This window comes from Pleurodeles waltl, chromosome 6 (assembly GCF_031143425.1).
Source record: "Pleurodeles waltl isolate 20211129_DDA chromosome 6, aPleWal1.hap1.20221129, whole genome shotgun sequence".
In the NCBI taxonomy this organism is placed as follows: Eukaryota; Metazoa; Chordata; class Amphibia; order Caudata; family Salamandridae; genus Pleurodeles; species Pleurodeles waltl.
In genome coordinates this window covers 713,616,541-713,642,567 of record NC_090445.1, presented here as the reverse complement: position 1 = coordinate 713,642,567, position 26,027 = coordinate 713,616,541, and the positions used below count along the sequence as shown (strand labels likewise).

Genomic DNA, 26,027 nt, shown 5'->3' with positions numbered 1-26,027 from the left:
GGCAGTAGTAAACAAATCTTTTCCATTTGTTTGCATAGCAATGTCTTGTAGTGGGTTTTCTAGCTTGTTTCATGACCTCCATACATTCTTGTGTAAGGTCTAAATGTCCAAATTCTAAGATCTCAGGAGCCAGATTGCTAGATTGAGCGATGCTGGATTCGGGTGTCTGATCTGTTGTTTGTGTTGCGTTAACAGATCTGGCCTGTTCGGTAATTTGATGTGAGGTACTACTGATAAATCTAGCAGTGTTGTGTACCACGGTTGGCGAGCACAGGTTGGTGCTATAAGTATTAGTTTGAGTTTGTTTTGACTTAGTTTGTTTACCAGATAAGGAATGAGTGGGAGAGGGGGAAAAGCATAGGCAAATATCCCTGACCAACTGATCCATAACGCATTGCCCTTGGACTGAGGGTGTGGGTACCTGGACGCAAAGTTTTGGCATTTTGCGCTTTCTTTTGTTGAGAATCAGTCTATTTTTGGCGTTCCCCCCGCGTAGAAAGTAATCTTGTAGAATCTGGGGATGAATCTCCCATTCGTGTGTTTGTTGGTGCTCTCGACTGAGATTGTCGGGCAACTGGTTCTGAATGTCTGGGATGTATTGTGCTATTAGGCGAATGTGATTGTGAATTGCCCAATGCCAAATTTTCTGTGCTAAGAGACACAGTTGTGACGAATGTGTCCCTCCTGGTTTGTTGAGGTAATACATTGTCGTCACGTTGTCGGTTTTGACAAGAATGTGTTTGTGGACTATCAGTGGTTGAAATGCTTTTAATGCTAGAAACACTGCCAACAGTTCTAAATGATTTATGTGCAGTTGTTTTTGTTGATTGTCCCATTGTCCCTGTATGCTGTGCTGGTTGAAGTGTGCTCCCCACCCCATCATGGAAGCATCTGTTCTGATCACGTCTTGAGGCACTGGGTCCTGGAATGGCCGCCCTTGGTTTAAATTTATAGGGTTCCACCATTGAAGCGAGAAGTGTGTCTGGCGGTCTACCAACACTAGATCTTGGAGTTGACCCTGTGCTTGTGTCCATTGTTTTGCTAGGCACTGTTGTAAGGGCCGCATATGTAATCTTGCATTTGGGACAATGGCTATGCATGAAGACATCATGCCTAGAAGTTTCATTACAAACCTCACTTGGTAGTGTTGGTTTGGCTGTGTGTTCAATGTTATATTTTTGAACGCTTGTACCCTTTGTGGACTTGGAGTTGCAACCGCTTTTTGTGTGTTGAGTGTTGCTCCCAAATATTGTTGTATTTGGGATGGCTGCAGATGTGATTCTTGGTAATTTATAGAAAACTCTAGTTTGTGTAGAGTTTCTATAACGTATTGCGTGTGAAGAAGACACTGTTGTTGAGTGCTGGCTTTTATTAGCCAGTCGTCTAAGTACGGGAATACGTGCATGTGCTTTCTCCTTATGTGAGCGGCTACTACTGCAAGACATTTTGTGAATACCCTTGGGGTTGTTGTTATCCCGACCGGTAACACTTTGAATTGGTAGTGTACACCGTGTATTACAAACCTTAAGTATTTTCTGTGGGAAGGATGTATGGGTATGTGAAAGTAGGCATCCTTGAGATCTAATGTTGACATGTAGTCCTCTTTTTTGAGTAAGGGAACCACGTCTTGAAGTGTTACCAGGTGAAAGTGATCTGACTTGATGAAGAGATTCAGGCGGTCATTCTGACCGCGGCGGTCCATGACCGCCAGGGCGGAGGGCAGCGGAAGCACCACCAACAGGCTGGAGGTGCTTCCTGGGCTATTCTGACCGCGGCGGTAAAGCCGCGGTCAGAAAAGGGGAACCGGCGGTTTCCCGCCGGTTTTCCCCTGGCCCAGGGAATCTGCTTGCAGCGCTGCCATGGGGATTCCGACCCCCTTCCCGCCAGCCTGTTTCTGGCGGTCTTCACTGCCAGAACCAGGATGGCGGGAACAGGTGTCGTGGGGCCCCTGGGGGCCCCTGCACTGCCCATGCCACTGGCATGGGCAGTGCAGGGGCCCCCTCACAGGGCCCCATACAGATTTTCACTGTCTGCTTAGCGTTGCATCTCGTCCCAGTGTGCCCTGTCATAGCGAGCAAAGGGCTTGCGAGTTTGCGATCCGCCATTGATTGGCTGCCTGTGCTGCCACCCCTTTGCCCACTGCATCAAACTTACTACTCTCTTTGTGAGGCAGTGGAGCGTCTCCTTATAATTGAGAGTTTGCCCTCTTTCTTGCTGCCCCTACAACTACCGAGTCTGGCATAAGTTGTTGTGTTATAAACACAGGGTCCGTTGGGGGAGGTTTGTATTTTTTCTCCACCCTAGGTGTGATAGCCCTTCCTTTCACTGGCTCCTGGAAGACCTGTTTTGCGTGCTTGCGTGCTTGAGCATGCCTGGGAGCATTGGCAGACTCTGGTAGGAAGTGTGGGTGGACGCCAATGTGTTGAATAGCAAATCATCCTCTATTGGCTCTGAATGCATTGCTACATTGTGGAATGTAGCTGCCCTTGATAGTACCTGCGTATATGTAGTACTGTCCTCTGGAGGTGACGGCCTTGTTGGGTAACAATCTGGGCTGTTGTCTGATACCGGACCATCATATAAGTCCCAGGCATCCGGATCATCCTGTGTCATCCCTGTATGGGTCGATGACTGCATTAGGGGTGTTGTTACCGGGGACAGCTGTGGTGAATGCAGTGGAGAAGGTTGTGGCAAAAACCTTGGTGGTGGTGGTTTATCTCTTGCCACCTTTGCCTTTGGCTGCATTTCTGACTGATGAAATGCCAGCTTTCTTTTAGTTTTAATTGGAAGAAGAGTTTGTATTTTCCCAGTCTCTTTCTGGATATGCAACCTCCTTTGGGTATGGTCTGGTTCCCCCATACCTATCTCCTGCTCAAATCTGTGTTTTTGCATTTGGCCGGAAAGTCCTTGCTCTTCCGTGTAAGAGCTTCTTTTCAGCCCCGAAGCCGCTTTTTTTGTACCGAAGCTTCCAAGAAAGTCTTTGTCGGTTCCGACGTAACTTTTCTCACCTTGGGTGAATCGAACTCTCGCTGCCGAGATCGTTCGGAGCCTGAATCTCGACCGGAGTCGGATGTCTTCGGCAGTTCTTTGGCCTTTTTCGGTGCCGATGTTTGGTCACCGTCTTTTCAATGGGTTAAGCCATGGCCTGATGGCGGTGGCATCCCCTTGGCCTTTACGATCTTTGTGTGAGTCTTGGACGGGGCAGTTTTACTCACTGTTTTCTGCGTCGTCGAGGGTCGCTCACTTTCGGAATCATCTCAGTCCGTTCCCAGGATGGAAATTCTTTCCTCCTCTTCGACGTCGAGTTGTTCCCTCGGTGTCGACGCCATTTGTAGTCTTCTGGCTCTTCAATCGCGTAGGGTCTTTTTCGATCGAAATGCCTGACAGGCCTCACAAGTATTCTCCCTGTGTTCTGGTGATAGACACAGATTACAGACCAAGTGTTGGTCTGTATAAGGATACTTCGAGTGGCACGTCGGACAGAAACGGAAGGGCGTCAGGTCAATTAGTTTTGTCGATGGACGCGGTCGGGCCAACCAGGCCCTGCTAAAGAGCGGAGACCCCGAAGGGCCGCTGGAGCGCTTCTACTATCGGTGTCGATACGCTAACACTAAACCGGTACCGAGCGCGAACAATACCGTCGAATTTTCGATATTTAGCTAAATTTCCCGATTCGAAATACGGAGCGAAGAGGAACACGTCCGAACCCAATGGCGGAAAGAAAACAATCTAAGAGCAGTCCCTCGGTCTCGTGACTCGAAAAGACTTCTTCGAAGAAAAGCAACTTGTAACACTCCGAGCCCAACACTAGATGGCAGGATAATGCACAGCATGTGTATCTGCAGCTACACATGCCACCGAACATATAGATACATATACACATTGTACTAGAAGATGCAGGTAACAGGTACAGATAAACACAGATAGTGCAGAACACGTATGTGGTTACTGAAGAAAGAGTAGGCCATTTTAAATCAATTATAGAAATCCTTAAGGATTCTTTCTGTTTGTGAAAGAAAATATTGTGGTCAGCAACATGCTGACCTTTATCAAGAATGGTTAAAAAAAAAAAAAAAAAATGTTTTAAATATTCCTTTAATGTTACTCAAAGTTTCGTTTCCCCTCTGGGTCGGGACACTGACTGGCCCAGCAGCATGTGTGTGTGGTCCAGGGTGGTGAGATTTTTTTTTCTTTAATGCGCACTGCAAGGAGTGGGGCTGTTACTTTGTGAAACGGGAAGAAATAGGACATGGAGTGGGATTTGAAAACAATGGGGGTGGCTTGTTCTGTGAGCACTGAACTGAGCAGGTGTTTGAAATGTTGTACTGCATGGCACGTAGGTCTGCCTTGCTTCGGAACCACTTTTACAGCCCGACTCCAGCATGTTTAAAACCTTTCTTGGTTCGCCTTCTTCATCCTTTCCTGAAGACTAAAAATAGTCAGATGGTCAAAATCTCAAGATGGGCTTGCGTGCCCCTCTACTTACACCTTACTGAGGGAAGATCAATTTTCAAGACTTCGCGTTTAAACCACTAGGCCACGCATGCCAACATTTCCAGCTGACTGGCCAATAAAATATCAAGCAGGACACACACTGCGCAGTGGGAGCATCCTGCACTTAGAAACCGAAAAATTTGTACAAAAAAATACTACAAAAACTTATACTAGCTGTGCACTCAAAATGTATAACCCCCAGACCTCAGGCAAAGGAAATAGCAAAAAACACAAGAGAAAACCAATGTTTAAATTCAGTCTGTACTATTCTAATTCTGATGCGCACTGACAGAATGAGTAAAAGCAGTTCCCCATAATACACAATGTGTGTTTTCACAAATATGTACAGCTCTCTGAAGTGTCAGGATCCTCGCTCAACAAGTCAATCAAATCACTGATGTACTAGATGAACATGGGTGCTATTTGCGCCCGCGTGAGATGGTCAACTCTGTAACGCTGCTGACTGAAGCATCTTCCAGATACATTCAAGCAGGTATGTGCTGACATCAGCATACTAACGTCTACCCACCACGTGTTTAAACAAATAAATAAATAAACAGAACCTAAGTGTGAATATCTGGTTTTACATTAACAATCAATGCACGCATTTGAAAAACTTTATATTAAAAAATAACAATTTATATGCAAGTGATTTGGTTTAAAAGCAAAACAGTGTTAACAGTGAACTAAAAAAATAAGTAGGGTCCTCTTCAATGAAACGTTTTTTCATATATACATGTACATATAAAACTTCCTTCGCAGCCGATTAAACGATTTCTGATAAAATTGTCCAGTTCTTTCTCCACCTGAAAGGTAATCAGAGAACCAATATCAGTTCCAGAATCACAAATATACACAGAGTCTATAGGCAAACATCACTGCTTTTGTCCTCTGTATCAATTATTTTATTGGTAAAAACAGCAAATCAGTGACATGAAAGTTCAGCTGCTACCCATACAGAGATACAAATGTTGATTGCAATACATGCACCAATAGCAAACACTACTTATATATAATATTTAAGAGAGGTAGAAAAAGGAAGAGGGGGAGGATATGTTATAGAAGAAAGTAAAGATAGGAAGGGAAGAAGGACAAGCTTTTGCAATGCAATTAGTCTCACATTTGCTCGAGTTAGAGCTATTAGCGTTGTAAACTCCTAACCGGACTTTTCTTGCCACATAAGTTGAAAATGAAAAGTAAAACAGTTTCACATAAGTGAGACGATTCAAAGTGCCATGCCATGAGCGTGAAGAAGACACACAAAAGGAAAAAAAAGTGTGCTTGCAGTCAAACGTATTGGCAAAAGTGCAATTAGCAAGATAACAGGGTTGATGTCCAAGGCTGTAACAAAACCGCCCCAAGGAGGGACAAACGTAAAGCATTCACCAATGACAACAAAGGATTTTTGGAGGGCAAGCCCATGAACAAGCGATAGTGATAGGCGTGAGGTGGGAGTGGTAAGCCCCTTCGCTATCAGGCATTTTCCCCCTCAGATGCCAGGCCATTGTTTTGGCTATTTGGGGCAGTTCGCGCTAAGGCCCTCATAACGTTTTGTCCACATAAGCTACCCACGTCAAATTTGCATCCTTTCTTTTCAACATCCTAGGGATTCTAGAGGTACCAAGAGTTTGTAGGTTCCTCTGGAAGAGACCAAGAAATTTGCCAAAATACAGAAAAATGTTTAAAAAAAAAAAAAAAAATGGGGGAAAAAGGGGATGCAGAAGAAGGCTTGTGGTTTTTACACTTTCAGGAACAGGCAGACTTGAATCAGAAAACCACATTTTTCAACACAATTTTGGCATTTTACTGGGACATACCCTATTTTTACTATATTTTGTGCTTTTAGCCTCTTTCCAGTTAGTGACAGAAATGGCTGTGCAACCAATGCTAGATCCTGGAAAGCTAAACATTTCTGAAAAGTAGACGAAATTCTGAATTCAGCAGGGGGTCATTTGTGTAGATCCCTCAAGGTTTTCCTACAGAAAATAACAGCTGAAATAAAAAAAAAATTGAAATTGAGGTGGAAAAACCCCAGCAATTTTTCTCCACGTTTTATTCTAACTTTTTCCTGCGATGTCAGATTTTTGAAAGCAAGTCTTTTGGTTGCGGGGATACATTTAAAAAAAATATATATTTTATTGGTTTTGTATTTCAGATACACATTACAAGCTGTTCATTTGTCGCCCACAGGATTCCATGTATCTGCTTAAAAGAAAACATGTGACAATCCCAACCCCCACACGCCAAACACGTCTCGGATCACTATTTAACCTACAGTATCATTGCTTGCTGTATTTAGCTGAAAACTTTAGCGTATGCTAAGTAGCTAATAGAGGGCGGGGGGGGGGTGGGGGGTCACATGTCACCCGGTAATGGCTCGGGGTGGGTCCTGCCAATACTAATAATACCGGAGATTGGATGTTAGCCCTGTATGTTGTAATTGTTCTCGTGTCCGTGAGCTAGTGGACTTAGCGTATTAGGGGAAGGGTGTACGAGCCATTTCGGCGTTTGTGTGCTGCGCGTGAATTGTGCTTTTGTGGAAGGTGCATAGGAGAATATGTGCTGCTTATTCAATCTGTGCATTCCCGGTTCATGGGGGTTTATCATCGTTTTTAGCCTCGAGTTTAGTTACCAGTGTATCCCAAGCGGCACACCCTGTGTGCTGTTGTCCCTCTCGCGACAGCTTCTTTAATACCTGGTGTTCCGTGCGGGCCCAGCGTAATGTTAAGGTGCTCCAGGATTTCCGATCGGGTGCTGTGGGCGCCTTCCAATGCATAGCTATTAATCTTTTGTAAATTAAGCAGGCTAGGTCTACGAATTTGTGCAGGTGTCTTTGTTTTTTAGATCTTGTCCTAAGCCCCAGTAGGCAGGATTTGGGTTCTGCTGTCAGTGCGAGCCCTGTTAGTTCGGAGATCTCCTGGACCACCTCCATCCATGCTTTTTGTATGTTAGGGCACTCCCAGACCATGTGATAGAAGTGTGCTAGCGGCACTTTGCATCTAGGGCATGTCGAATCAGAGTCTGGGAACATACGCTTATTCCTAGCAGGGCCCCAGTGCTCATAAGTGTGCCTGTATGTGTTACCTGTGTTATGACTAACTGTCTCACTGAGGCTCTGCTAATCAGAACCTCAGTGGTTATGCTCTCTCATTTCTTTCAAATTGTCACTAACAGGCTAGTGACCAATTTTACCAATTTACATTGGCATACTGGAACACCCTTATAATTCCCTAGTATATGGTACTGAGGTACCCAGGGTATTGGGGTTCCAGGAGATCCCTATGGGCTGCAGCATTTCTTTTGCCCCCCATAGGGAGCTCTGACAATTCTTACACAGGCCTGCCACTGCAGCCTGAGTGAAATAACGTCCACGTTATTTCACAGCCATTTTACACTGCACTTAAGTAACTTATAAGTCACCTATATGTCTAACCTTTACCTGGTAAAGGTTGGGTGCTAAGTTACTTAGTGTGTGGGCACCCTGGCACTAGCCAAGGTGCCCCCACATTGTTCAGGGCCAATTCCCCGGACTTTGTGAGTGCAGGGACACCATTACACGCGTGCACTACATATAGGTCGCTACCTAAATGTAGCTTCACAATGGTAACTCCGAATATGGCCATGTATCATGTCTATGATCATGGAATTGCCCCCTCTATGCCATCCTGGCATAGTTGGCACTATCCCATGATCCCACAGGGCTGTAGCTCAGACCTGGGTACTGCCAAACTGCCTTTCCCGGGGTTTCACTGCAGCTGCTGCTGCTGCCAACCCCTCAGACAGGTTTCTGCCCTCCTGGGGTCCAGCCAGGCTTGGCCCAGGAAGGCAGAACAAAGGACTTCCTCAGAGAGAGGGTGTTACACCCTCTCCCTTTGGAAATGGTGTTAGGGCTGGGGAGGAGTAGCCTCCCCCAGCCTCTGGAAATGCTTTCATGGGCACAGATGGTGCCCATTTCTGCATAAGCCAGTCTACACCGGTTCAGGGACCCCTCAGCCCTGCTCTGGCACGAAACTGGACAAAGGAAAGGGGAGTGACCACTCCCCTGACCTGCACCTCCCCTGGGAGGTGCCCAGAGCTCCTCCAGTGTGCTCCAGACCTCTGCCATCTTGGAAACAGAGGTGCTGCTGGCACACTGGACTGCTCCGAGTGGCCAGGGCCAGCAGGTGACGTCAGAGACTCCTTCTGATAGGCTCCTTCAGGTGTTGCTAGCCTATCTTCTCTCCTAAGTAGCCAAACCCTCTTTTCTGGCTATTTAGGGTCTCTGCTTTGGGGCTTTCCTTAGATAACTAATGCAAGAGCTCATCCGAGTTCCTCTGCATCTCTCTCTTCACCTTCTGCCAAGGAATCGACTGCTGACCGCGCTGGAAGCCTGCAAAACTGCAACAAAGTAGCAAAGACGACTACTGCAACTCTGTAACGCTGATCCTGCCGCCTTCTCGACTGCTTTCCTGGTGGTGCATGCTGTGGGGGTAGTCTGCCTCCTCTCTGCACTAGTAGCTCCGAAGAAATCTCCCGTGGGTCGACGGAATCGTCCCCCTGCAACCGCAGGCACCAAAGAACTGCATCACCGGTACCCTGGGTCTCCTCTCAGCATGACGAGCGAGGGCCCTTGAATCCAGCAACTCTGTCCAAGTGACTCCCACAGTCCAGTGACTCTTCAGTCCAAGTTTGGTGGAGGTAAGTCCTTGCCTCCCCACGCCAGACTGCATTGCTGGGAACCGCGACTTTTGCAGCTACTCCGGCCTCCGTGCACTTCCGGCGGAAATCCTTTGTGCACAGTCCAGCCTGGGTCCACGGCACTCTAACCTGCATTGCACGACCTCCTAAGTTGTCCTCCGGCGGCGTGGGACTCCTTTGTGCAACTTCGGGTGAGCACTGTTTCACTCCACTTCGTAGTGCCTGTTCCGGCACTTCTGCGGGTGCTGCCTGCTTCTGAGAGGGCTCATTGTCTTGCTCGACGCCCCCTCTGTCCCCAGACGCAATTGGCGACATCCTGGTCCCTCCTGGGCCACAGCAGCATCCAAAAACCCTAACCGCACGACTTGCAGCTAGCAAGGCTTGTTTGCGGTCTTTCTTCAGGAAAACACTTCTGCACGACTCCCCACGGCGTGAGGGATCCATCCTCCAAAGGGGAAGTTCCTAGCCCTTGTCATTCCTGCAGAACCTTCAGCTTCTACTGTCCAGTAGCAGCTTCTTTGCATCCACAGCTGGCATTTCCTGGGCATCTGCCCATCTCCGACTTGCTTGTGACTTTTGGACTTGGTCCCCTTGTTCCACAGGTACCCTCGACTGGAAATCCATCGTTGTTGCATTGCTGGTTTGTGTCTTTCCTGCAGAATTCCCCTATCACGACTTCTATGTCCTTTGGGGAACTTTAGTGCACTTTGCACTCACTTTTCAGGGTCTTGGGGTGGGCTATTTTTCTAATCCTAACTGTATTCTTACAGTCCCAGCGACCCTCTACAAGGTCACATAGGTTTGGGGTCCATTCGTGGTTCGCATTCCACTTTTGGAGTATATGGTTTGTGTTGCCCCTATACCTATGTGTCCCCATTGCATCCTATTGTAACTATACATTGTTTGCACTGTTTTCTAATACTATTACTGCATATTTTGGTATTGTGTACATATATCTTGTGTATATTTGCTATCCTCATACTGAGGGTACTCACTGAGATACTTTTGGCATATTGTCATAAAAATAAAGTACCTTTATTTTTAGTATATCTGTATTGTGTTTTCTTATGATATTGTGCATATGACACTAGTGGTACTGTAGGAGCTTCACTCGTCTCCTAGTTCAGCCTAAGCTGCTCTGCTAAGCTACCATTATCTATCAGCCTAAGCTGCTAGACACCCTATACACTAATAAGGGATAACTGGGCCTGGTGCAAGGTGTAAGTACCCCTTGGTACTCACTACAAGCCAGTCCAGCCTCCTACAGGGACAAGTATGTTTGGTGTGTGTAATTGAACTGGGTGTACCTGAATCTGGGGTTCCTTGACACTCCGCGGGCATGGTGCAAGGCATTCGGCCACTCAGCTTGTGTAATCGGGCCAGGGAGGACGGAATTCCATCTCTCCCTGGCTTTCTCCGCATGCGGCTCTAGGGGTTTGTTGAGGATTTTGTATAGGCTGGATATTACTTTTATTTGAGCATCATATTGTAGAATATGGTGGATTACAGGAGAGGGTTCTGGATCTATGATACCTTCCCCCCACGTTTTTTTTTATTGCGTGGCATATGGAGTGGTATGTCAGGAATTTACCAGTATTTATCTCGGGAGTGCCCGTAAGGCCTCGAACGACATTAGCTTGCCGTCTTCAAAGCAGTCGCCCACTGTCTGCACCCCCGCCTCTGTCCACACTGCCGTCACTTGCGTGCTCGCCCCAGTCCACTCCGGGAGGTGATCCAATGGGATATATGGGGAGTAGGGGAGCCTGAAACCCCCGTTCTGCACATATTTAACCCAGCAGACGTGCGCGACTGCCAGCAGTGGGTTAGCAGTGTTTGCCTTGGAATGTTTGGACGCCAGCCATTGTAACAGGGGGATTCCTTTTAACCAAGTCCTCAACCGCGTGGCTTCCGCCAGCGCCGGTCTGTGGATCCAATTCTGAACCCACTGTAGCTGTGCGGCTGAGTAGTAGCGTTCAAAGTTGGGGACACCCAGGCCCCCCACTTCTACCGGCCGCTGCAGCGTGGTCAGAGCCACCCGGGCTCTGCCCCCGCCCCAGATGAGTTGCAACAGGGCTGTATTCAAGTTGCCGAAGAAGCTTTTGGGGATAATGACCGGTAGAACCGCGAAGTAGAAGAATAGTCTGGGCAGAATCAGCATGTTCGCGATCGCCACCTTTCCTAGTGGAGAGAGCGGTTGCTTGTTCCAGAACTGCAGCAAGCCTTTTATAGCGGCCAGCGCCCTGCCCAGGTTCCCGTCTCCGAGATCCTCTGCGTTATGGTGTATATTTATCCCGAGGTATTTAAATGTTGCAAAGCACCATTTCAGGCGCCCCAGCAAGGGGGCCCCTTGTCTTTCGGGCGGCCACTTTACAAGCAGGAACGCACATGACTATTCCCAGTTCACCATCAGGCCCGACAGGGCTCCGAATTCAGTGAGTAGAGATATTACTGAGGGGACAGCCTCATGCCCTTTCCGGATATATATTAATGCATCATCTGCGTAAAGCGAAATTGTGTGGTGAACCCCACCTCTGACTATTCCCCAGCTGTGTGTCATGGAACGTACTCTTGCCGCTAGTGGTTCCATTGCTATTGCAAACAATAGCGGGGATAATGGGCAGCCCTGTCTCGTGCCCCTAGTGATCGAAAAGCTGTCTGAGATCACCCCGCCCGTCTTCACCCTGGCTTGTGGGCCAGAGTACAGTGTCCGAACCCAGCGTATGTAATTGGGGCCTATTCCCATGCGGCTCATTGTGGACAGCAGGAAGTCCCACTCGAGCGTGTCGAACGCCTTTTCAATATCCAGCGAGAGCACCATTTCTTCGTATGCATCTGGGGGGGTGTCTCCCATTATGCACAATAATCTACGGATATTTAAGAAGGTGTTACGCCTTGGTATAAAGCCATTTTGGTTGTCATGTATTATAGTGTGCATGATAGGGGCTAGTCTATTTGCCAAAATTTTGCAGTCTAAGTTTAGGAGCGATAGTGGTCTGCAGGATTTGACATCTGTGGGGTCGCGACGTTGTTTGGGGAGCACCACTATCAAAGCTTCTCTCTGTGATGTGGGCAGTTGTTCATTAGCCCACGCTTCTTTGAACACCTTCAGCAGGTGGGGTTTTAGGCAGGACGAGTAGGTAGTGTAATATTCCAATGGGAGGCCGTCTGCGCCAGGCGTTTTATTCCTGGGCATCTGCGCTGGGGCTAATTCTATTTCTCCCATTGTTAGGGGGGTTTCTATTGTTTCCCTGTCGGTTTGTGTGAGCTGTGGTAGGTAGGATCCCGCGAGAAAGGACTCGAGTTGCGTGGAGGTGCATGAGGTGCGTTTGGTATATAAATGTGAGTAGTATTCTCTAAACGTTCCGTTAATCTCTGCTTGTGTGATGGCCATGCCCTGCGTGTCGGTTCAAATAGCCCCGATTGGGGGCTGCTGTCTATCCTCATGTAGTAACCACGCCAGCTTTCTGCTCGATCTGTCCCCTTCTGTTTGCAAACGCATTAGGTGATAGTTATAATCGTGGCAGCGGAGTTTGCTGTCAGCATCGTTGTATTTTGTACGGCTTTCTTTTAGGACTGTGTAGGGAATTTCTCCTCGCGCTCCTGCTAGCTCTGCCGCTTCTAAGCTCCTTTTCTAGTTTGCCAATTTCCATCTGTAGAGTGCGTCTTACTCCCCACGTGGATGATATGCATAGTCCGCGGACCACTACCTTGTGTGCATCCCACTCTATAGCTCGTGACGTTGTGGTCATGGCATTTGCCTCCCAATACTGGCTTAGTGTGGATTTCAGTGTTTCAGCAAATGCTTGGTCCTGTAGGGCTTCTACTTGCAAATCGCCAAGTGGGAATCGCCTGCCGCGTCCTGCCCCAGTTCAGTGTTACTCTCAGTGGTGCATGATCCGACAGTGTCTTTGCTAGGTATTCTGACTCACCGAGCAGTGCTCCTATATCCTGGGTGCCCCATATTATGTCTATTCTAGTGTGGGTTTTGTGTGGGGCTGAGTAGAATGAGTATTCCCTCTGCTGCGGATGGCCCAGGCACCATAGGTCATGTAGTCCCATAGCACCTGCCCATTCCTGCAGTGGGCCTGGGGATTTCCTATTGACCATTGAGCTCGCCTGGGCGTGGGATCTATCTAGTGCTGCAATTGGAGTGCTGTTGAAGTCCCCTCCCCAAAGGGCCGGGGTCATTGGGTTTGTCAATAGTGTCGGTGTGAGAGAGCACAGGAATCCTGCAATCCCGGTGTTTGGAGCATATACTCCGACTACTGCCAGCTGTCTGCCATCCAGTCGGCCTTCTACTATCACGTATCTCCCTCCTTGGTCTATCTTGTGAGCCGTTAGGAGGTATGGGACCCCGGGTGCGATCCAAATCAGCACTCCCCTCGCAAAAGCTGAGTAGGTAGTGCCTAGGAGTTGCCTGCCCTGCCCCCCCCCCCCCTCCCTCCCTCTCCCCCCCATCTCACGCGTAGCTCCCGCAGGTCTGTCTCTAATATGTGCGTCTCTTGCAGGATGGCAATGTGTACTCCTATTCGCCTAAGGCGTGCGTGTACTCTGGACCGTTTACTCGACGTTCCCAGTCCCCTCACATTCCATGTTACCATGACAAACTGGTCTATGTTATTTCTCCTGTGTGGTGCCATCAGAGTGTCTGGGTTAGCCCACTGTGCATGGGTCTCGGTCCCTGAGCTTGGCCCACTTGGTCATTGCCTCTTTAGCATAGCTATTTGTTAATGGGGGCATGTGCAGCAATTTCCTCAGTGTTTTAAGTGAATCCGGCGTGTGTACATATACCAAACTACTAACCCCAACCACCCCAATTGGATCCCCAACCCTTCTAACAACTTGTGCGCAACTACTAAACCTATAAGTGTGTAATAAAACCCGTGTCCGATTGGATTTCCGTGGTGGAGTAATCATATCAACCAGATGTGGCTCTTTTGCAGGGCTCACATCTTTCCGCAGACTGAGTCTGCTAGTACTGTTGGGCGCCCCCCCCGGTATTGTGTGCGCTCCGCGTTGCGTCCCAGCCCCCCCGTGTCACCCCCCAGGCCGCCCCGCCCCAGTTAATTATACATTTATATCAAAGTTACTCATTGCTGATTGTGCCTACGCCTCGGCCTCCGCCGTCGCCCTGGGGAGCCCATTGGCTCCATAGAACTGCCAATGTTGGTGCCGCCGGTCCATAGGAGCGGTTAAGTTTGATTAAAGTTCGTCCGCAGATCTGGGGGTAATCCTCGGCCCACCCAGCTTGCCTGTTATTGTGGATACGGAGCTTGCCGCGTCCGAGTCCGTGCCAGTCTCAGAGGGCTTCCTCGCCGGTACGAAGTTGCTCTGCATGAGCAGCGGAGTCTCTTTCAGTATTCTTGCTCTTTCGTCTGATACTTGTTGGTCATTGGGTTGGCCCCTGGCGCGCCTCCTGGTCCGTTTTCTTGAGGCAGATGTTTGCCATTCCTCGTCTCCTTCCGAGTCTTCCCTTGGGCGGGCAAGGCCCTTGGCATGCAGCCAGGTCCAAGCGTCTTCAGGGGTGGTGAATATGTGGGTGCGGTCCTCCGACACCACCCTTAATTTTGCAGGGAATAGCAAGGCGTACTTTATGTTGTGTTCACGCAGGCGCAGTTTAATTTTTGCATAGGAGTTCCGTTGGTTTTGCACCTCCTGTGTAAAATCTGGATAGGCATTGATAGTCGAGTCCTCATACTTATATGGGCCTTTGTTGCGGAACTGTTGTAATATTGCGTCCCGATCCCTGTAGTTAAGGAATCTGGCGATCAGAGGTCTAGGTGATTGGCCTGGGGCCGGGGGTCTGCCTGGTACTCTGTACGCCCGTTCAACAGAGAAGAACCTGGATGGGGCTCCGTTTAACACCTCTTTGATGAGCCATTGTTCCAGAAAGATTTCCGCGTCAGGTTGCCGCATGGTTTCCGGAAACCCTAGAAAGCGCACGTTGTTGCAACGCGCCCTACTCTCAGTCTCTTCAGATCTCCTCCAGAGCAATTTCAACTCTGCGTCTATGCGCTGGATCTGTTTGATTGTCTTGGGCCGTGGGGGATAATTCGGCTAGCCCTTCTTCTGCCGTTTTCACTCTTTCCGCTAGGCTGCGGTGGTCCACTCGTAATAGGTTCAAGTCTTGTGATACTGCGTCTATTCTATTTTCCAATGAGGACTTAGTGTCCATTATCGCCTGTAACACTTTCTCGAACTGTGCTGAGTGCGACATGAGGGTGTTCTCCAAGGATTGTAGGGACAGGTTTGTCTGCTGGTCATTCGGTGTTAACCCAAGAGTGTTGCAGTTGAGATTCTTGGATGATTTGGCCCTGCCAGCCATTATGGCTTATTAGGAATTACCTTGTAGGATGTGATTGTGTGCGGCTTGGCGCAGAGTGCTCGGGGGATCGGCTTCTTGATTGCTGTTCTCAGTGAGCCATATCCGTTTCTACTCCCGTTGTGACGTTAGTTAGTGGAGCCCAGGCTTATTCTTAGCTTTTGAGTGCACAGCACGTGTGACCATGTGTTCGCGGTACGGCGTGGGGGTCGTCAGTGCGCCCACCGTCCTCGGCGCCGGGCCACCGTAGAGCAGGGTGTTGCACCTTCCGTGAAGGCGAGTCCGTTGCGCGTTGAGTTATGGTTCAGATTCCTACAAAAGCGGCTGCAGGACCAGGCAGCGGCAGCGCCCCCAGTTGGGAGGGCGTGGCGACAACGGGGAGCGCGCAACCAGGCGAATCACCAGTGGGGGGGGCGAATGTTTTTTATAATTTTTTTGGCCTTTGGGCGGGTTCCGAAGTCACTCTTGTGATCACTGGCAGAGATTTGAGAGAGCAAGAGGAAACTAATCACGCTTTATGGGGGTCACGCCGTGGGGGCCCAGGTAAGTGTCCTCCGCCCCCAACGCGGGCACCCCTTCGGAGGAGATCGGCTCTGCGTGGCAGGATCAGTGGTGTCCTTGCTTGGGGCCACAGAGGTGGGACTCCTCCCGGAATCAGGCGGCCTTCATCACAATTTTGGAGTCTTGCAACGGCAGGAGGAGGAGCGCGGGGGGTGGAGAGTTAATGGTGGCTCCCCCCCACTTGGGCCTCGTCTCCCCTGACAGCTCTCCCCCTCACCTCGGTGTCTCGTGGTGGCCGCCGTTGTCCTCTTCTCGGGCCAAGGTCCGTGGCGCGGGACGCCCACCCTCGGGCAATGCTGCCCGTCTGAAGGGGTGGGCCTTCTCTCTCTGCCCTTGTCGGGGGGCGGCTCAGGCCCCACTAGTCCCGTCTGGTCCCGTGGCGTCTCCACCAGCAGGCGCCCCGCCGCCACAGGGGCGCGGTGTGCAGCTCTTAGGTCTTAGTACCCCCTCGGCGGTCTCCGATCGGTGAACGAAGAGCGGAGGCCCACGCCCCTGGCGCGCACGGGCGCCCAGCAAAGCAAGCCGAGACCAGGTGGGCTCGGGCGCCGCCGAGACGCGGCGCACCCGAGTCAGCTGCCGCGGCTCCTCCTTTCAGCTGCTCCAGCCAGGCAAAGTCCCGCGATCGAGCTTTGACGCCGCAGCCACAGTCCGGGCAGCGCGGAGCCCCCGCAGGATGCTCCAATGCTCCCCGGGCAGTCTGCCCCTCACAATCCTAATGTGGGGGGCGCACTTAAGGATGTTTACTGGCGGGCCCTGGACGGAGCGCTCGTTCAGGCGTCCATCGCGGTCGCCATTTTGGCTCCTCCTCCTGGTTGCGGGGATACATAGGGCTTGTAGGTTCATCAAGAACCCTAGGTACCCAGAGCCAATAAATGAGCTGCACCTTGCAATGGGTTTTCATTGTATACCATGTATATAGCAATTCATTTGCAGAAATATAAAGAATGAAAAATAGGTATCAAAGAAACCTTTATATTTCCAAAATGGGCACAAAGTAAGGTGTTGAGAAGCAGTGGTTATCTGCACATCTCTGAATTCTGGGGTCCTCATATTACAGTGCATTTCTCAAATAGACGTGTTTTTTACACACAATCTTACATTTGGAAGGGAAAAATGTAGAGAAAGACAAGGGGCAACAACACTTGTTCTATTCTGTGTTCTCCCAAGTCTACCAATAAAAATGGTACCTCACTTGTGTGGGTAGGCCTAGTGCCTGCGACAGGAAATGCAACATGGACACATCATATTTTTACATTGAAATCTGACGTGTTTTCTGGGAAGTGCCTAGCTGTGGATTTTGGCTTCTAGCTAAGCCGACACCTAGGGAAACCTACCAAACCTGTTCATTTTTAAAAACTAGACACCTAGGGGAATCCAAGATGGGGTGACTTGTGGGGCTGTCATCAGGATCTGTTACCAAGAATCCTTTGCAAAACTCAAAATTTGGCACACAAAAAACAAAACACTTTTTCCTCAAATTTCGGCGATAGAAAGTTCTGGAATCTAATAGGAACCACACATTTCCTTCCACCCAGCATTTCCCCAAGTCTTCAGATAAAAATAGTACCTCACTTGTGTGGGTAGGCCTAGTGCCCGCGAAAGGAAATGTCCCAAAACACTATGTGGACACATCACAATTATCAACTACAAAATTACCTGTTTTTAGGGGTGGGGGGGAACCTGCGTTGTTGGTCCTGGGCTCAGCAGCCATATAGGGAAACCTACCAAATCCAAACATTTCTGAAAACTAGACACTTGAGGGAGTCCAGGGAGGTGTGACTTGCAAGGATCCTTCAGTGTTTTCTTACCCAGAATCCACAGCAAACCTCAAATTTAGCCTAAAAACAAGATCTCATTTTTCCCACATTTCTGTGTGGGATCACCACACTGGGACAAATTTCCTACCACCCAACGTTCCCACCAGTCTCACGGAAAAGATGATACCTCTCAAACAAGACATTCTTGATCACTCTGTGCTTCTTCCAAGCCTTCCAAGGCTACAGCACGGTACATTGCTGGTGAACGTGGTAGAAGTTTAGTCTCCAACATTCGTAGAAAACACACATTCTTACGTAGGGATATTTATAAAAAACATTTCCTTGTCCCTTACACGTTAGAGGGACATTCCAGCCAGAGAACCACAACTGTATGCTGATTGCTTCGCTACAGATGCTAACGCAGACTGCAGGCCTTTGCTAAGGTATGGGGGGGATGATGTCCTCCCAGGGGAACCTGAAGGGCAGACATGCTGTGCTCTATCATAGCTTAGGTAGGAGTTAGTCCACTGGCAATAGTGACAATATGATAGTGTTATTTTTATGCTTCACTCTTCTTGTCACAATTTTAATACTGTCAAGTTGTGTTGTCCTGGTTATTGCAGCTCACGCTTTGCTAAGATGCAGTCATTTTTATTAAACTCATTATTAAAACATATACTGCCTCTGTCATTTATATATGAGACTAAATGTAACTGAGCGAAACGGATGAGACCTGAGTGACCACGGCTTCCCTGAGAAACCAAGTATGTCATGCGCTCGGCTGCCCAGTCATCCTATCCTTGGGTAGAGATGAGGCACTGCTAGTTAGCTGGAGCAAAACCCGGATTGGAGCGACAGGCGTCACCCGCAGTGGATTCAGCCGCTCAAAATCCAGTAGTCTCATTAGAATAATGAGAGCTTACACGACACCGTGACCAGAGGATTTAGAGAAGACGAGTGGGGATGACTCTGCGACCGATCGAGACCTTCCTCTCGAGCGAGACCAGGACCTACGCGGGGTCAAATGCAGGGCCGCCATTAGCTTTAGGGACCACTCCCTCAAAGCTTTCGGGTGCATGGCCCGGCACTCGGAGCACGACTTCGGGTCGTGGTCGAGCTCAAGGCACCACAAACACGATGAGGATCCTTCACCGACATCGTCCGATGGCTGTCCTTATGAGGCTTGAACCCGGTCTTCGGGGACATCCTTGACGCACCAAAGTTGCACACAAAAAGCTCAACAAAACAGTCAAATGCGGCCAAAAAGTAGCCTATGGTAGCTCTCTCCGGATCAGCGCGTGGCGCGGAAAGAAAATAACTGACGTCACTGCGCGAGGGCGGCGTCTATGTACTACTCCCGACGTCATCACGGCGACCACAACGCCTGCAGAGTCGACCGACGCCACCTACCGACACGCAAGGGTATTGCTCGAAGAAAAATCTCCAGATCCAGTCTGACGCCTAGGGGAATATTCTAAGGTAGGGAATCTGCAACTAGAAGTCTTTATCAGATACTATTAATAAACAAACCCCACTCTACATTGTCAATCTTATTTCATACCCCGCTACATTCAATGCGATTAGAGCAGGGTAAAAGGAGCCAGTTCCCACATGCCTATTACATAAATCCCTGGCAGCGGATGTTACGTTCAAGCTTCTGGTGTCATCTATTGCATTGGGAATCCTAACGTGTTCAGGTTAACCATTTCTTTCTGGAAGTTATCATCTGTAACCTGTTAACCAGATGTTTCCAAATTTGCGTCAACATAACCCGTTACGGGAGAGAGGTCCAGGTTCCCCCACAAGGAGAAGCGATTTGAGCAAGGTACTTCATGCACAAATATACTTCTGTTTAGAGCGCTCACATCTGTTTTCTGTAGAAGGCTTAATTCCCTTTCCTCAACATTGGCCTCGCCATATTTCCCTTGTGCTGGCAATGCTGTGGGGGCATCCATGTTGCAGGCTATTGATCCCTTTTTGGACAGTCTGGGCTTGAAGAAAGATGAAAGAGAACGGCTTTTTGGCCTCTTTGAGACTCCCCTCTCGTTTCCTTTCAATATAGACTCTACTTCTTCGATTACAGTATCAATTTCGGTAGTCGCACAATTAGAAGATTTGGTGGAGGATTTATATGGCTTGGAAATTTTAGGTAAAGCATCCTCTACCACAGGAGTCCCTTGGGCTTTGCGCTTACCCATCCTCTAGTCTATGTTAGAAGGTAGCACTGTCTTCAAAGTCAACTGGATACAGTCAGGATATTAAAAGGTGCAAACCCTACCTTGGAACCAAGAGGGGTGGTCCAGTCCAGCCTCTCACTGCCACGGATGGGTCCTCTCTTGGCCTGGACACATCCCACGCTGCTGGAGACCCAACACGCTTAAGAGAGCTCTTCCGCCATGTCCTCCCAGTGCTGGGGCCACCCACTGGCCTGAGGCCTCCTGGGACTAAGAGTCCCTGTCTTCCTCAGTGTGCTTGTGTCCATTTGCAGGTTCAGGGCATCTGTCGGCACGTTCTAGGATTTGCAATCTAATAAATCGATTTGAAATAACTACTTTACACTCAAACATGAGCCGTACATTTTCTTCGGCAAGTGATGGGTTTTGCATGAATCCATCTCCAAGCATGTTAGTGATCATAGAGTATGTCAACAGTGATCAACCGCCCCTTGGCGCAGCCTCTCAGTACAGAGCAGAGTCCTTCCAGGTAGTTTCTGTGTATGCCTAGCGTTTAGTGTCTCATATTTTTTTATGGTACCTGCATAGTGCCATCTCTGAGCAAGTGCTAACGACTCATCTCATGTTTTAATGTTGAACTTGCACAGTGCTATTTTTAACATTCTCCAGGTGATTTGTGTCTGATATTCTGTGAGGATCTGTATAAGGTGCAGTCTCTATGCTTTTACAAGTGATTAGTGTCCCTTGGTGTCAGAGGGCCTGTAAGTGGTGCTGTTTCTGAGCCTCTCTTGGTGAAGTGTGCCACGTTTTGGGACAGCTTCTATAGATGGTGCTTCACAGCATGACCTAGCACACTTGCCAACCTTTAAAATAGCTTCACCATGCGAAAGGAGGAGGAGCCTTGGAGGGAATAGGACTTTGTGCCACCTTTTGCTGTTGCTTCGTATTTAACTACAGAGAGCAAAAATATGTTAAAAAGCCTTTGAGTGACAAAGTATTCACAAAGTAGCTAAACCATTTGAGTACTTATCCTCAAAGGAATCTGTGAAGGTTGTACTGGCAAAGTGGTTAAGCAATTATTCAAATGTGGAGAATCAATTAGTTATTATTCTGTGTGACAAAGATGTCATTTTGTTGGAAAATGGGTTATTGTACCTACACTTAGCAATAGGCCACCAACCTCCACTTAGGTCCAGTTAGGTCTCAGTAAATTAAACCCAGCTCAACCCTTGGTAGCTTGGCAACGAGTGACAAGGCTTAACTTAGGAAACGAAGCGTAAAGCATTCAAATATCACAAAACAGTAATTAAATAAAAACACAGAAAACAGTTTAAAAATCCAAAATCAATTTATAAAAATAGGAAATATTTTAAGGTTTAAAATTACACCAAAAATGAATAAAATTGGATAAGGGGAACCAGAGATATGAATTTTTAAACAAAAAGCACCAATCTGGTCGCACCTTGACCGGGGCAAAGTCAAAGTTTAAGGCTGATCTCAGTGGAGCCCGGCTCGGCTACAGCCAGTGGGAGGCCTCGCTCTAAAGTTTACTTTAGGACTTAGTCGTTTTACTGGAGATTTTCTTCAGCTGGACAAATCTGCCAGCCCAATCCGACCTCCTGGAACTCTTCCTCGGATACGAGTCTCGGGAGCCCTCTGTGGAGATTTTTACCTTCGGACTTAGTTGTTTTTTCGAGGTGAAAATCCTTTGACCAGGGCAAACCTGAATCTTGATCTGACATCCTTTGAGCCCTCTTCGGATACACTGCCTGGGAGGTCCCAGTCAACTTCCTACGTTTAGACGTAGTCACTTTTTTGGAGATTTTCTTCACTGGGATGAACCTGCAACTCAGGCTGGGTCGCGGTTGAGGCAAGCCGGCTATAGCTGCTACTGTGGGTTGGTCCCTCTATGGAGCTTTTTAAAAAAATGTCTCCAGACTTCTGGATATTCATCCAGATGTTCTTTTAAGGTCCACAGTTCACCCAAAGGTTCCAGAAGCTCTGAGATGCTCCTTGGGGGTGTTGACTACAACTCCCAGAATGCACCTGGCGCAAGCTCCTTTTTGGCCACTGGACAGTGGTCAGCTGGTTGGTTTCCTCAGGACTTGGTGCAGGGGACTCCGGTTAGCAAGTTTTCACATGTAGAGAACAGGGAGTCCCTCCTTGAACCAGTTAAAGTTAGGCAAAGTCCTTCTTGTGGTGAAGCCCAAGTGTGCAGCTGGTACAGTCCTCCAGAGTGCAGTGTCCAGGTGCAGGTCAGGGGTCCAGCAGGGCAGTCCTTCTTCTGTAGTTCTTCCAGGTAGGGAACTGAGGTGTGGGTGCAGGTCTGCCAGTTGTATCCGTGCACCAGGGTCAAAAACAGGGGGGTCCTGGTTCTCCAATCAGGGGCAGGGTCCTTCCCCCTGTGATGACCACTTCCTGGGAAATGTGGCAAAAATCAATCCCAGGGAGCAACATTCCTCAAAAATCCATCATGGCTGAAAGTGAATTTTGGAGGTTACATCTGGCTGAGCCCACCCACTGGTGTGGCTAAAAATCCTAAACACACCCATCTCCTGCGCTCTCCTAATCTAATCAAGGGGGCACCTAAGTGTCTGGGTTTGCAGGATGTGAGGGTGTTGCTGGGTTGCTCCAAATGCCCTATCCTGCCTTTGAAGACCAGTTTGGCAGCCCTCCCTCTTCCTGCTTCCCCATCTGCTGAGGGGAGATCTCCTCCCCCAGGCACATCTCTTTGTATGGAGCCAGGCCACTTCACACCTCATCAATGCAGCCTAGCCAGGCTGCCAAAGGCTGGCCAATCAGAGCAAAGCAGCAAAAACACTGCAGGGCTGAAGTTGGCAACTTTTCAGGTAAAGTTTAAAACTCTTTACCTGAACAAGTTATATTAAATCCAACAACCGGAAGTTGTGGGATTTATTATAACAATTAATTTGATACCAAACTTGTAGTATCTGTTACTTAAGGGGATTTTTTTAATTAAAATAAATTCTCCCCATTCTAGCCTATGGAGGCCATTCACTACAATGAGGGAAAAACGAATTTGGCTGTTTTACCTCACTAGGGCTTATAAAACTATTTTTATAAGGTCCCTGCTTGTAGTTACATGGCACCCAGTCCTAGGGGGCACATAGGGCACACCTTAGGGGTGACATATGTAAAGATAAGGTAGTTTAAGGCTTTGGAACTACTTTTAATTCCAAAGTCGAATTTACATGCAACTTTAGTTTAAAAGCAGCCAGCAAGGAAGACCTGCCTTTAAAACGACACTGGGCACCTCAGCAGTGCATCTATGGGGGCACTACCTATGCTGGGGTCCCTAAACCTACATGCCCTACCATATACTAGGGACTTATAGGTAGGTTGACTTAGCCAATTATAATTAGCCTAATTTGCATACTGATTTTACACAGAGCACATGCCCTGGGACTGGTTAGCAGTACCGAGCGCCCCATCAGAGTCAGGAAAACACCAGCAAAAAGTGAAAAATGGGGGCTAAAAGTTGGGGGGCCTCTGCAATCAGCCCTGTTTTATCACACATTTGAATTATGTAATAAAGTGTAGTAAGAAATTCTATAATATATCCAGTTTTAAAATTATGATGGGATTTTTTTTATATAGATAAGGATTTCTGATATGGATTATCAAAAATAGAATACAGATGCAGAAAAGTGAAAAGGAAGCCTACACAAGTTCATAAAAAACATGCTTTTGTTCCAAAGATACAGGAGTACAAATTGGCATGATTGTAATATATAGAGTACAATTTGAGGCTGCTTGTTCTCAACTGTGATTTTCACTGGTTACGAAAAATGGGATTATTATTAAAAAGATAATGATCAAGACATTATCAGATAAAAGGGACCGGTGGCTCTCAATTATGACCATAAAGGTACCAGCTAATCCCTCCTAATCACTAAATCCAACACCAAACCAAATAAGTACAAAGCAATAGGGCTTCCACATATCAAGGAAGCAGCAAAAAATAAAAGTTAAAAACGAAGGAAATATTCAAACATGTTTAAAGCTCTTTTATAAAAGTCAAGAGAGCAGGAATGAGTGATAGAGGGTGAAAGAATTTCATACCACATTGGAGGAAATGAAAAAGCCTGGTTGACTGTCAGATTCCAAGTGCGACAAGAGATAAGCTATGAGTAGTGAGATTTTGGCCAGAAATCTGCTGGCTGCTTCTCACATGCGCACAGCCAAGGGGCAAATCAACTCTACATCAGCACACGAGAAAACATAACAGAGTAAAAAAAAAAAAAGCAGAAAGAAAAATATACAATACAAAGAGGCAGACCTACCTCAGGAAAACTTGCATCGCCAAGTCACTCTGAGGGCACATACACCTGAGGGATCATGGGCTCAGTTATTTCAAATGTTTCTATAATGTCCTAGGAGAGAGGGAAAAAGTAACATTAAAAATTAAGAAATATTCAGACAGATCTTTAAATAGCGTTGGTATTTCTTTGAACGTGGGAAGGCACATTTTTAAACTATGCAAGCCGAGCAAATCCGTCTTTATGAGGATAACATCCTGTTACTGTATAAAGTATTATGCATTAGATGTATACACTCTAATCACTGGACATCTGTTTTATGACCTACTGGTTCATGTGAAGCCCCTGCGGCTGCCAGAAGGGACTTCACACCGGTTTCACAGCTGTCCTATTTCTGGCTACAATTTACATTCTGTAAGATCCCTGCCATAACACAATGGATTCACAAAAAAAAATGGTCAATTTATGGCATTATAGCTAGCAGAGATGCCAAGAGCTTTGCTTACAGACAGGTTACTTTATCATCTAAACCCACCAAAATCATTTTAAATTTGTGATTTTGGGTCCATTTACTCATTTTCATTATACATGCATTCTTACAAAATTACCGTTACCTTTGTTATGTGCATGTTAATGTATCGAAACGCAGTATTCTGTAGTTATCCCACTTTGTGATTTCCTTTCCACTGCTGATTTATGATTATGTGCTGCCCATTTACTCATGTTAATTTACATACTTTCTAGCAAAATTAACACTTCCCATTTACCTTTGATATGCTCATGATAATGTATTCAATATGTGTATTCTCCAGTTACAGCACTCTGTTCCCCCTTCCAACAGTTAATGTGTTAAACATTTTTCCTGCTATCATCACAAAATTTTGTTGCAGCTTTCCAATGGTATATGCATTTCCTCATAATGTGTATTACATTAACTGTTTGGCTAATTCATGTAGAAAGAAGATTCTTTTTAATACCATATTAACTTGTTTAATCCATCTTTGTTTCAAGTTATGCTTGAGGCCACCCAATACACTGAGGATGCTCTTCCTAAATTTGTGTGGGTCATTAGAAGTTAAGTAATCACACAGGGGAGTCTTCAAGAGATTATATATGGCCGTTTTGAACAGTTCAAATTAGCACAATAATTATCCTTGTATCTATGCTGCCAACGACAACTTATTAAATGTTTAAAATTAACATCCCTGATTTTAGCATACATTTCCTCATTCTATCTATTAGACCATCAGTGGAAAAGCTATTCGCCAGAGGACTGCTGTGCCATAATAACGCCTCTAGCACTAACTGGTTCAAGGGAGGAAATGTTATTAGGAAAAAAACGACAGTGAAAAAAGTGCAAAGTTGTAAACCAAGAAGGATGGCTCTCTGACAAAAGAGTTGTAAGGCTAGCATACAGAAAATTCCTCGTGCCGGATATTAACATTGCCAAACTCAATTTCAAGAAAAGTAGCTGCTATGTAAACAATGGCCTCAGATAATACTACTTTTACTACAAACACTCACAGCATATTAAAATATATTCTCAAAGCTAAAGCTTTTTAATTTAGGGAGGAAAGCTCTATGGAACTACATTCTCGAAGAAAAAGTTTCCCACAAAGCCTCAAAAGAAACTAGAATCTCTTCTAGGTTCGTATAGAGGTATTCATTTAAAGATCATGACAGGTTACAGCTTTGTATAACTCGACCGTTTTTGTCATGACTGACACAATAATTGGATTGCTTGTTTTTGCCTACGAAATGT

At 47.3% G+C, this 26,027-nt stretch overlaps 1 protein-coding gene across 1 annotated transcript in view; it reads right to left on the bottom strand.

Annotated features, from left to right (window-relative positions):
• Positions 1–5,097: 5,097 nt before the first annotated feature.
• Positions 5,098–26,027, bottom strand: part of NSMCE4A (NSE4 homolog A, SMC5-SMC6 complex component) — a 115,080-nt gene continuing 94,150 nt past the window's right edge. The window contains exons 10-11 of the mRNA XM_069239193.1: positions 24,290–24,379; positions 5,098–5,300 (exon numbers count right to left, since the gene is read on the bottom strand). Of these exons, the coding sequence (XP_069095294.1) occupies positions 24,314–24,379 (66 nt within the window). The 3' untranslated portion in view covers positions 5,098–5,300; positions 24,290–24,313. The remainder of the gene's footprint in view (positions 5,301–24,289; positions 24,380–26,027) is intronic.